Source organism: Schistocerca cancellata, chromosome 3 (genome assembly GCF_023864275.1).
Source record: "Schistocerca cancellata isolate TAMUIC-IGC-003103 chromosome 3, iqSchCanc2.1, whole genome shotgun sequence".
In the NCBI taxonomy this organism is placed as follows: Eukaryota; Metazoa; Arthropoda; class Insecta; order Orthoptera; family Acrididae; genus Schistocerca; species Schistocerca cancellata.
Genome location: NC_064628.1, coordinates 513,388,510 through 513,401,841, shown reverse-complemented (window position 1 = coordinate 513,401,841; position 13,332 = coordinate 513,388,510). Strand labels below are relative to the sequence as shown.

At 39.8% G+C, this 13,332-nt stretch overlaps 1 protein-coding gene across 1 annotated transcript in view; it reads left to right on the top strand.

Moving 5' to 3' along the window:
• LOC126176390 (synaptotagmin-5) overlaps positions 1 to 13,332 on the top strand; it is a gene marked incomplete at its 5' end in the record, with an annotated part of 216,406 nt that overhangs the window by 132,281 nt on the left and 70,793 nt on the right. Inside the window, one exon of the mRNA XM_049923547.1 lies at positions 11,356 to 11,475. Coding sequence (XP_049779504.1) covers positions 11,356 to 11,475 — 120 coding nt within the window. The remainder of the gene's footprint in view (positions 1 to 11,355; positions 11,476 to 13,332) is intronic.

Genomic DNA, 13,332 nt, shown 5'->3' with positions numbered 1-13,332 from the left:
GTGCGACTTGTAATCTCCCCCTCCCATGATTTGTTGTCACTACCATAGTCTCTTTTTAAAAAATACGAGAGGAGTAAGATTTACAATAAACATTTACTTATCTTCTTTTCTCATAGTTGGCTGCAGTTCTTCACATCTAGGGGTTGAATCTTGAAGTGGAAATTTTCATATTTTAGGATCTCATGGTTCCAATTGACATAATTAACTTTGAAGAATGCCTGCATTGTATTTTTTATTTTCACAAATATTTTACTCCCTTGCATTTTTCTGTATCACACTGTCTTTTTAATTTTACATTAACAAAGTCGAAGTTACATTGTTCTTCCCAAATATAAAAACACATCTGGTCACATCAGAGGCATGCCCACTACTACTTCACTCTGCGGTAGGAACAATGTTCTGACGGGCTTACAAATTTTCTTGACAAATGAAATTCAATTAATTTGTATTATTATTTTATAAATGAATCCAGAAATAAACTTCATAAATAGTATCAGATTGTGTAATTAATAACAGAAATATTAAGTGTACCAAATATTTCATAATTTCACATGTTTCTAGAAGAAAGTATAATTTAACTAAACATTCATAGCTAGTACATATCAACTGTAACAAAGGAAGTAAAGTAACTTCTTTTTACAGATTTTACCATGTAACATAACACATTGTATACAAATTATATGAATTTTTTTAGAAAAACAGCTGAAATAATATTGATCTATTCAAAATTCGAAAATATTTCTGGTGTGGACTACTCCTGTTGAAGAAAAGTAATGCTAGAGGAGGATGTCCCTTTATAGACAGCAGTTGACACCTATCCTCGTGTGGCCCTGCAATTCTGTATATTATAGTAGTGTGCAGGGCTGTGTATTAGTATGCAAGTACAAGGCTAACTAATAACCTCAAGAAATGTTGTGGTGAACATTGACTGTGTCCTACACATTCAGTCAGCTAATGAGTTGAAGAAAAAGATGAATATGTAGAAAACAGGGAGAAATATGTAGGAATCAGGGACTTGGCAAATAATAGGTTAATATTTCTGCACTAAGATATGTGGTTTTTCAGTGATAATTGTTTGAAAAAACAAAATTCAATCTCTTGATTGTAATCCATATCTATGTTTAGAATACAATGAGTATCAATTAGGTACTCAGAATTTATATATATATATATAGCTGACCAAGGATCAAAAGCAATTACAGCTGGTGGCTGTGTTAAATAACCATAATAGGGCTTCACCCTGTCAAAATGTACAGTTATAATGGGTCTGCTAATTGTAAGTCAGCATTCAAACGTGACATGAGTCACAAAATCAGGTATGGTCCCTCAAAATATTGGGAGAATTTCTTGGTTTTTTCCTTTTTAAATGCAGGTTTTCTCAGTAGGGCCCTGGCCCATGCCAGTAGAGTGGCATAATCAGTAAAGTGGTATATTTATTATCCCTCTTTACATGCCTACTGATTGCCATGGAATTATTCTGTTGTATCTTTCTCCAAACAGTTTTATGTCTCCTTGTTAACCTTTTAACTTTGCTTGAGTCATTACGCACTGGCAGCTTTTCCAGTCCTGCTACAAGAGTAGCTCATCTTTTGTCCGTACATAACCTCATAAGGGGTGTATGTCCTGTTGCCTCATGGATACAAACTGTCACAGGCAGATACAATGTACACAAAGTACTTATCCCACTAATTGTGAATTTTATTGACATAATAAGGAAGTCTTTTAGCTGTGGTTTTGTGCACATGTTCAACTCATCTGTTAACCTTGGGATGAAAAGGCGTCATTCTCCATTTTTCAACATACAGTAATTTACAGGTGAATGAGTAATGAAGACATGATATTCATCCCTTCATCTATTATTGTTGTATAAGTACTTCCAAAAAGTAGAACCAAATGTGTAACGAAAGCTTTGACCATTGTCTCTGCTGTCATGTCAGCAATCAGTAACAAAACAATGTGGCATGAAAAGTGATCAATAATCAATAATGTCTACTTATTTTCTTGCTATGGTTGTAAAAATTTTCTTATGATGTCCAAAGCTAGTATTTCAAAGGTTCTGGATGCCTCAAGTAATGCTTGCATGGGAATTCTGGGCTTATTTTGTTGTGCACAAGGGATTCAGGCAGATGCAATCTTCAATATTATGTATTGACCATTTCTGCAGCATTTTATTGCTGCTCAAGTCTTCATGCCACTTTCTGCTATGAAAAGCTTGAATTCTTTCTGGATACTGGTGGAATAAAATGACACTGAAGTGCTTCCAGTATTCTCAGTTGGGTTCCTCTTGGAGATTTACAAGACAAAATGGCAAGTTTGGACACAAATTAGAGCAGGGCAGCAAGTTGCAGACATTCTACACCTTCCTGCAGTTCCTGCAATTCAGCAATAAATAACTCTTCCATTTGTAACATATGGACTTTCCAACTAAGTGTATCCACATTTTGGTTCAGCTTTCTGTGTTCATGATGGTCCTCATAATCATATTCGCCCAGCTTTACAGCTCATTGCACCAATCGACTACTGGTCTTCTAAATTTAGAAGCCACAAACTCCCTTTAATCTCAAGTCAGCACTTAGTAGATCGCCCTGATACTGCATCTGAGACATTGATAAAGAACACTCCTCCAGTTTTAAACTGAAGTTAGCACTTATTAGGCCTGATGATACACTTCTCAACCATTCTACATGTTCCTCAATTATCTGCAAACAAACAATGATATATCAAGATACGCTAAGCACATGAATGGTGTGAATCCATACAATAAAAAAATCTGCAAGATTCTGAAAAATAGTGAAGGCATTTCTTAAAGGAAAAGGCATTCTGAGAAAGACTCATAAAGCCCAGAAGGCACGTCAGATGCCATGTTTGGTTTATCCTGAGGAACTGTTGATATCTGAAGTATTTTGAATTTCCCAGTTGGTTAAGTGTTTTGTCTATATGAGGAGGTATGTCTGGGATGGTTACACTATTTACTGCACCCATATCCATGCAGTGATGGTAAGTTATTCTCTCCAGTGATGCTTTTATTAGGTACTATAACAATAGATGATACCCAAGTGCTAGAGGAAGGCTGAACTATTCTCACATGTAAAAGTAGTAAGCTCACTTCAGTACCTGTGTTTATTAAAACTTTGACTGATTTGCCTCTAATGTTGCCCCTCACAATCATGTTTGCACCACAGTTAACACCTGAAAACTAATAGGATTAACAGGTTTTCCCAAGAACTCAGGTTGGCAAGGACACTAGGCTATCTTGTGTTTCCACACTTCTGGAACCACAAAATCCCACATGGCCCTGGCTTTGCCCATTATGTGAATGGTTGCAGTTGGCACTTATGTGGTTAATCTCTCTACAGTATGTACATCAAGGAGCACAACAGTTATTGGCAGTGTGTCCTAAGTGTTTGCAGTTTGTCTTCTTTGTGAACTAGCAGTAAACTAACAGCATGTTGCAGGCTCAGCTGATCCTACATAGCTATTAACTACAAAGCTTTTAGATGTGCAACCTTTAACTGAAACCCATCAGTCCAAGAACAGATTCTTCCAACATCATGCACATTTTGCAGAAATATGGCAAAATTCCCAGAGGTGTTCCCCAAAAATGAGAGAATTAAAGTACAATGGAGAAACTGTTTATTATGCGAGACTGCAATGTAGTTGGGCACCATCAATGTGCCTTACAGACTCATCAAGTGTTGCCTAAATGTTTGAGTCTTCTTTGTGAGCAGACGGTAGCTCTTAATTTGCATGTAGCTGTTCCTCCAATTCAACATTTATACGACTAAGCGCTGCTATCTGGAACTTTGTGGATCACCTCTGCAGAATTTTTGTCTGTGACCACATATTAAGCGACCGAGCGAGGTGGCGCAGTGGTTAGACACTGGACTCGCATTCGGTAGGACGACGGTTCAATCCCGCGTCCGGCCATCCTGATTTAGGTTTTCCGTGATTTCCCTAAATCACTCCAGGCAAATGCCGGGATGGTTCCTCTGAAAGGGCACGGCTGACTTCCTTCCCCATCCTTCCCTAATCCGATGAGACCGATGACCTCGCTGTCTGGTCTCCTTCCCCAAAGAACCCAACAACAACCCCACATATTAAGCATGTGTGTATGTGTGTATGTATTAAATTGGGGACCAAGAAACGACGAAGAGGCTTCATCTTGCTGTAGGACTCAGTGGTTCACAACCTCTTAACAGGCCACAGCAGTCCACCCACCCCACCACCGTCACATACTGAACCCAAGTCATTATGCAGTTTGGGCCCCAGTGGACCCCCCCTCCCCCTCCTTCCCCCCTGATAATGTCTCATGCCAGACGAGTGTAACCCTAAATGTTTGTGTGGTAGAGTAATTATGGTGTATGTGTATGTGGAAATGGTGTTTGCACTGCAATCGCAGACACAGTGTAACTGAGCCGGAATAAGGAGAACCAGCCCACAGTCACTGAGGTAGATGGAGAACTGCCTTAAAACCATCCACAGGCTGGCCATCACACCGGACCTTGACATTAATCCACTGAGCAGATTCATACTAGGGACCAGCATGCCTTCCTGCTCAGGAAGCAGCACGTTTGACCACGCAGCTAGCCGGGTGTGCTTATTAGGCATTGTTTCCATTCAAAACTTCAGACTAAATCTATTTATAAATGTGGAGAAAAACTGCACCATTTCCCTACAGCCCAGACACTGAGAATGTAAGTACAGTTCTCTTCTCCATTGTTTTCTGAATCCTTGATATCTTCAAATGGGCAGCATTGCCTGTGTGACACTTACAGTAGTTTGTGCAGCACAATGTGATGAGATGAGACATGAAGAGGATGGCAGTGTAACTTAGTATCCAGGTCTGTGGCAGTGCTGCTAAGCTTCTACACATCATAGTGTGGAGGCTGCAACAGCAGCAGTATGTGCTCACACTATGGCCCCAGACAGAACTGGTTGGCTTTCAGCTACATCTGTATGAATGGTAGTGGTTGTGCACCATGGCATGGAGGACTTTGTTGTGCCTAGACAATGTGTGGCCAGTACGGCCAAGGCAAGAATGCCCTGGTGCACAACTAGAAAATGGCAGCAGCATGGCACACAAGTTTGCACTGACTGCTTGGATTTTTTTTCTCACCACCCAACCAGCGTTAGAAGGAACCGCTATAGCCAAACATTTGCTGTGATTTCACAGCCTCCCTTTGGAACAAAAGGTGGGGGATCCCACTTTTGACACCAAATTATGGCAACTGGTGGTAGTTTATTTCAGGAATGGTCAGGAAAATGGGCATCCAAAGGGAGTAATTAACATAAAAAGGGAGTTTTAAAATCATTGTTACTTATATTCCCAATTATACAGGGTGGTCCAAAAGTCCAAAAACACCCTCATAAAATTCAAATGGAGGAAACAGAGTCCCTACACACGAGGAATGGGAAGGGAGAAACTTTATAGGCTATGCCACCAAAATGGCAGCTATTTTGAAAGCCGCCATCTTGGATTCAACTCCAGAATTTTAAATGGGAATGTGGTCATGTGACATATCAAACAGGTAGAGAATTTCACCAGAAAAACAATGCCGTTGTTATTTTAAATATAGCTTTATTGATTCTCGGGTTATAGCAAGTTACATGTGGCAGCAGTGGGACGCTCCACAGCATGTGTGTTAAGTGCCGAAGAGACATTACGCTGAAGTTACACTGTCCCAAGAGACCACCAACAGTCATAGGAATGGCTCGATATGTAGTCCATTATGTTGGATTGTTAATGTTATCCTCCAAACCCAGTCCTGATGAACTTAGACCAACACATCTGGCTGATTTGACCACACACATCAACAATGCACTGCTTTAGATGATGCAAATCCCATATTTTCAAAGAATAAACCAGTGCTTTGACATGACCCCAAAGATAAAAATCCAAAGGAGTCAAATCTGGTGAACGTGGTGGCCACTCCACAGCACCCCTACGACCAATCCCCTTTTGAGGGAATTGCACATGCAGGTATGCTCGCACATTGTGCCCATAATGTGGTGGGGCTCCATCATGCTGGAAGAATTCCGGAAATGTCCCGTCCTCCGTTAACAATGAGGGAAACACTTCTTCATCAAATAACCTCAGATAACCGTTGGCTGTTAACGTACCATCAATAAAAAAAGGTCCAATGACTTTGGTACCCCACACACCACACCAGACCATCACTTTTGGTGAGTTGACCATTTTGGGAGCATCAATCCAGTGTGGATTTGTGTCAGACCAGTATCTGTGATTATGCTTGTTCACTTCACCATTGATAAAGAAATTGGCTTCATCACTGAACAGCACCTGATAGGGGAAATGTGGGTTTATCTGCAGCTGCTGTGTCACCCATTCTACAAACTGTACCCGACAGTCTGGGTCATCCTTGTTCAGGTGTTGGAGCAGCTGAATGTTGTACGGGTGCCATTTGTGCCGCGATAAAATTCGCAGTATGGAGGTACGGCTAACCCCACATTCTTGTGACAGGCGACAAGTACTCTGTTGTGGACTCTTGCTAAATGATGCCACCACGCTCACTGTTGTTGCTTCATCGGTGGCGGATTTTGGTCTTCCAGTCTCTTCCTGCAACAGAGCCTGTTGCAGGGAATTTGGCCAAAACCTTGGCAACTGCGCTGTGAGTGATGGGCTGTCTGGTGGGTGATGACTGTTGAAATCCTCAGCAATGACCCATGTGCTTCTTTCTCCTGATATCAAGATGATTTCGGTGCATTCTTCATGTGTTAAGGACATTGTCATATGTAAATAAGGAAACAATGATTAAAATGTTAGCATGAGTAAATGATACCTAACAGTTAAACACATGCAACATATCAGGCATGGGATAGTCACTTTGCACCATTTCAGACTCCATTTTATGACTTCTCAGTATGTAATACTCATGCTGCCGAGTGTCCCACTGCTGCTGCAAGTAACTGGCTATAACCCGAGAATGAATAAAGCTATGTTTAAAATAACAGTGGCATTGTTTTTCTGGTGAAATTTTCTATCTGTTTGATATGTCAGATGACCACATTTCCATTTGAAATTTTGGATTTGAATCCAAGATGGCGGCTTTCAAGATAGCCGCCATGTTGGTGACATAGCCTATAAAGTTTCCCCCTTCCCGTTCCTCATGTGTAGGAACTCTGTTTCCTTGTTTGCTGTTCCATTTGGATTTTATCAGAGTGTTTCCATACTTTTGGGCCACCCTGTCGTATACAATTGGGTGTGGCCAGGGTAGAAATACTGACCACTTCTTAGTTAGGATGGTCATGGAAGTTGTCGTTTTGCAGTGGAACTAAATCTGAGAGCAATAAGGAGAGAGAGGAGAGGTCGCACATTGTGCTTAGTTGATGGCCAACTCTGGCCACGTCCTGCAGCTAGCATACAATTTACCTCTAACACTCTTTTTTGGCTGTTCTGATGACATGCAGGGGCACTTTGTCAGCACATATTATGGGAACAAACATCCTCTGCTGCTGTAATGATTATACATGGTATCTATGCCACAATAGTGGTTGCATGAATACTACAGATAAAAATTGAAGCAGAAGAAAATTTAAGAGTAGCAATAAAAATTCACAATGTGATACCTCCCACACTGTCTAAATGACTCACACAGCTGACCTAAAGGGTCTCAGTTGACATAATTTTCTGTGTTCACATTGTAAAATGTCTTATACTTAATTCTTTTATTTGGGTGTGATTGTGTGTCTAGCTCCCAACCAGGAAGTTTGAGATAGTGCTCTTAAAAAGTCTGTTATTAATGGGAGTGAGGTTCTTCACATCATTTGAAAGTGCATCAGAGGCACAACATGAAATAAACATTGACTCGCCAGCTGCCCAGTGTGCAATCAGTATTGACTCTGGCCTAATAAAGTACATCCTAGACACCGTCATTTCCTAAAGTGAATTGCTGATAAGAAAATGTTAGTATCTGCAGATTCCATGGCACCAACACACAAAAGTGCAAGTAAACTGATTAGGAATGCAAATAGAAATTTGTTAAAGTTGTGCACATCCTTTGCTATGTAAATCAATAAAAAAAATTATATTTCTTTCAACAGTAGCAACTAATATTTTCAGTTTGGACACCTTTACCAGCTGTGATTTTCAAATGTAAGATTCAGTTCACACAATCTCTAACAGTATTCCATTTGCACATTTGGAAGCTTCATGCATAGTACTATGATTTATTTTATGCTAATTAGATTTGTGCACAAAACTTTGAAGTGTATGTCATTGCAAGCTAATGCAACTCCTCATTTTTTCTAGGCTAGGCCCATGCTATTTGCTTTAAAAGTAATATTTAAAGTGAAACTTATAGACATCGAGTTATTATCAGTTTGAAATCATCTACTAACACTCAATCTGATGTAGATATTTATCTGATTGTAGTCATGGATGACCTACTGGCAGAGTTATCAGGAGCTAGGTCTATTCTAAATTAGACTTAGCTGATACTTACCTCCAATTATCCTCAAATGCAAAACCAAAGCATTTGTGATAATAAATACACCTTACGAACTATACCAGTAACATAAATTACCTTTTGGTATTGCAAGTGCTCCAGTAATATTTTGATTGTTAGAGTAGTTTATATAAGGTGTACCATAAGCTGTAAATTATTTAGACATCATTATAGTCACTGGAGCTATAAAGGAGCAACTGTGCAACAATTTAAAATGATTGCTTAATAGACTTAGTGCATTTAAATGTAAATTAAATAAGTACAGTTTGTTTCTTCTGACCAAACATTCACCAGCTCAGCCATACATTGAACAAGATGGTCACATGCCCACATCAGCCCATGCCAAGGTGACTGACAACCTCCCTCCACTCAAAGATTTGAAGGAGCACCAGTTACTTTTGGGCAAGATATATTATAATGACAAATTTATACTGAATGATGCACAAATCAGCTTCAAAAAAAGATGGTCCAGTTTCATTTATCTGTTACTTGTCAGGCAGCACTCCTGAAGCTAAATATGTGAAGTCTGTTGTCTGCCTGGTCACATTTGTACCAAGAAAACATTTAGTCGTGGTTACACATACTTCACAGTTTGTACTAGGCACCGCACTGCTATGTAAGTCCCCTGAAGGCACACAGTTCAACCAATGGTGAATTAAGCCAAACAGGTAATGAGGTATTGACTATTATTTACAATATCAAGAGATTCCACTCATTCTTATACTGAACAAAATTCCTCCTGGTCACCTACCAAGATCGCTAATTCCAGTTTTTGACCCTCAATGAAACTTAGCAGTTACGATGGTCCAAAGATTACAGGTGTGAGCTCTATATATAAGCACCTATTATTATATGATGCACTGGAGGCCCACTGCTGAATGCATCAGCACATGCCCTGTTGCATCTACTGATAAGTCCTGATCACAAATTTGATAAGCAAGAGGAAATTTTTCCAGCTTGATGAAAACATTATGAACATGCAGGACAAATTTGCCATGATAGACTCTAGGCTCACAGATCAGGGCCTGACACTCTGAAAAGTGGCACATTATATGAGTCTAGATTGTCCTCAGTGACAACCCAAAGGTTCCGCACTATATTCAATTTTTCTCTCCATGGTCCATTCCCGATCTGCTACAGGGCTATATGCACATCGCCTTTGCTTGGAGCTACGTGTTTATTTCTGATGGATGCTCTCTCTAATTTCCCATATGCTGCCCAGATGCCATCAGTGACATTAACTCCTATGCTCTGGGAACCAGGGAAACCTTTACTACTGAAGGAACACCACTCACCGTATTCAACAGTGGCCAACAGTTCAGATTGGACGAGCTCCATTCCTTTTACCTGACCTCTAGCCCTTTTTGTCCTGTATCAGACATGTCAGCAGAGTGATTGGTTAAACCATTCAAGCCCTTTGAGGAAGTTCTGATAGGCTTCCTCACTTCATGACTAATTGGAATGAAAGCAATGAAAACAGGACAGGAAAGATATAGGAAGGTAATAATGACTTCCAGCCACACAGTGCATTGCGGCAGTGCAAAGGTGAGAGCTGAAAAGTTTTGCTGGACCTGGACTTAAACCTGGATGCTCTGCTTCTCTAAAACAGTTGTCTTAACCACCTTGGTCAGGTGGACATGCTTCCCATCAGACCCAAATTCCCAACTTCCCACTCATTGAACTACAAATACTCCCATCCATTAACCTCCTACTCATATCTATAATTATATGAGTGTAATGGCTGTTTGATGAAAAACGTTTCAGTCTGTAAGTGCAACCAATGTCTGAACTTCTGCAGGAATCATGAATCTGCCAGTAGGAGGTTAATTATTGGAGGTTTCTACAATGTGGAGAGCAAAAAGTTGGGAATTTGGGTCTGACCAGAAGCATGTCCACATGGATGAAATGATGAAGGCAGTCATTCTCAATAAGGAGGAACATCCGGGTTCAAGTCCCAGTCTGGCACAAATTTTCAACACTTCCTTTTGCATTGCCACAGTGCCCTGTGCAGCTGTAAGTCATTATTTCTTACCTATCTCTTTCCCATCCTATCTTCTTTCCATGTTTTCATATGTTCTTCTTAATTAAGCAAAGCATGAGAGTTTACTACATTCAAAAAGAAATATTCTTATATGAAAAATGTTCTTTTTACACCAATGAACAATGGAGTACCTAGTGCCAGCATTATTTGTCTGCATAAATATGAAACATAATTTCAAGGAAAAGCAAAACCTTATTAGCATCTAACAATTTTATCCACCTACTCAAATCTGCAACAAAATGTCAAACTCCTGCTGAGACAGTCTGTAGAACAATAAAATACGCTTGTATTGGTAAACATTTGTATCAGATTCTACAAAACTCTCTAGCTGTGGTTATTACATTTCAAACTGCCAATGATGTTTTGGAGGGTAAAGGAGTGAGCTATAAGAACATATTTCATATTTTTTGGTGAGAGAAAAGCTTGCATCAATTTCAGCCATGTTTGATGAATGTTTAATTTACTTCTGTCATGTGACTTAACTGACAACTCTGTGAGGTTCCAGCATCTCACATTTCTTGCAAAGCTAATGTGACCATGTAAAACGCTATGGCCATGAATTTTCTGAAATGCCTCTATGGGAATAGCAGGGCAGTTGACATGTCATGTCCATTACAATTTTACAGAGGTGTTTATTCTGTTCAGATAGTATTACTGCTGGAATATCTTATGATCATCTCAATATTCTTACTTGAAAATCTCAAGACAATGGATCAAAAAATGTAAAACAATATAAGTGTAATATATGTGGCACCTTTTTGAAATTACTCACTTACATCTTTTTTACTACACAGTTATAGCAATATGACATATTTTTCACATTATTTATGACAACACAAATTGTTTCAGGTATTTGACTATGACAGATTTTCTCGGAATGATGTAGTAGGTGAAGTCAGGATGTCAATGGAAGATCTAGATGTGACATCTAGTGTTGAAGTGTGGGGTGAAATCAGCAAACACAAAAAGGTTAGTAATTTTAGAGTAGAACACTGTGTTATATGATTTTTCATGGTTCTGCAAAATATAATCATATACTATACACCATAATCATTAAGAGATAACCAAATCACAGTTACTAAAAGACAACTCTGTGAGAGAGACTGAAATATGCCATTGTTAAACCCCTCTATAAGAAAGGACATAGGAGAGATGTCAGTAACTAGTGACGTGTTTCACTGCTGACATCATTTTCCAAACTTTTTGAGAAGGTGATGTGTTCTAGAATAGTATCACACCTGAGCTACAACAATATCCCCCAGTAAATCAGTTTGGATTTCCGAAGAATTCCTCTCCTGAGAACCCCATTTACCTGTTCACTCGCCAAATTTTACAACCATTAAATAACAAAACAGCAGCAGTTTATATTATCTGTGACCCATTTGTCTGTGTGAATCACAATATCCTCCTAGATAAACTGAGATTTTATGGAACTGATGGCATAGCCAACCAATAGGTAATGTCACATACATGGTCCAATCACTTTAACGTAGCCACCACCAATTTGGAAAAACTTTTCACAGTTGGCAGGTGGCAGCACTAGCAGTTGATGGTATATAAAGCATGTCAGAGGGGGACATGGAAAAAAATGTAGTCATTGTTATGATATGAAAACAGAGTGATTTACTTGATGTCCAGACAGGCATGATCTCTGGCTGACAGGCCAAGGGTGGGAGCATTTCTGAAATGGCAAAGTTCATAGTCTGTCTGTGTGCTGCCAGGGTTCAAGTATACCATGCACAGCAAAATGGTGCTATCCAAAACTCATGCTGAGGCAACTGTGGTGCACCATGACAGGGGTGAATGACAGCTGCAGAGATGTATAAGGAGAATAGATGAACAACTGTTGAGCAACTGACTATCCAGATGAACCAAGGGGCTACCAACATTGTTTCCTCAATGACTGTTCAGTAAAAGTTGCTGCAAATAGTTGCTGTGAATGGGTTTCCACAGCAGGTGAGTGGTTCGTGGACCCATGCTGACTGCTGTTCATTGGTGACAAAAACTGGAATTTGCACACCAATAACACAACAGGGCCCCCCATAGGGGGCCATTTGAGATAAATCACATTTTATGCTCCATCAGAAAGATGGTCATTGGCATGTATGTCATGAAACGTCTGAAAGCAAACACCCAGCAATAGTCATAAGAAGTGTCCAATCTGGAGGGCATTCCCCGCATGATCTCATCATTCTGGAAGGCACAATGGATCAGTTTAAGTATGCATCTATCCTTGGGAATATCCCACTCAAGAATCCATGATACAATATCAATCAGGCTGTTCACACTAGGGAACCTCATCCAAGAAACCTAAGGCAGCTGGAGTTGCATGGCTCCACATCCCTGTTGGTATCTTCCAGAACCTCACTGACTCTCTTCCTGCATGTCTCATAGTGGTCTACACTGCAAAACGTGGTTATTCAGGCTTTTGACAGATGGTCGCATTAATGTGACTGAACAGTGTATAATCAAAAGAATGCAGGATACTGCACCTAGTAATTCAACCAGTTAAACAGGGGAGATTCCTCTGACTGGGGAGAAATTGCATAAGAAGTTCCCCAAGGCACAATCATAGTTCAGCTATTGTTCCTCATACAGTATTTTACGGACTATAAGACACAAATTTTTCTTCAAAAAATTGCCTCCAAAATTCAGGTGCATCTCATACTCAAAAATAATATAAAAATGTCCAGTGTTTGATTTAAAATGCCTGCCAGTCTTAAAAATGGCTATGTATTCAAGGCCACAGGAAACCTGTCTCTATGTGGTAATATTGGATTCAACTGACAAGCAGCAGTGTACCAATGCTACCAACATGAGTTGCGG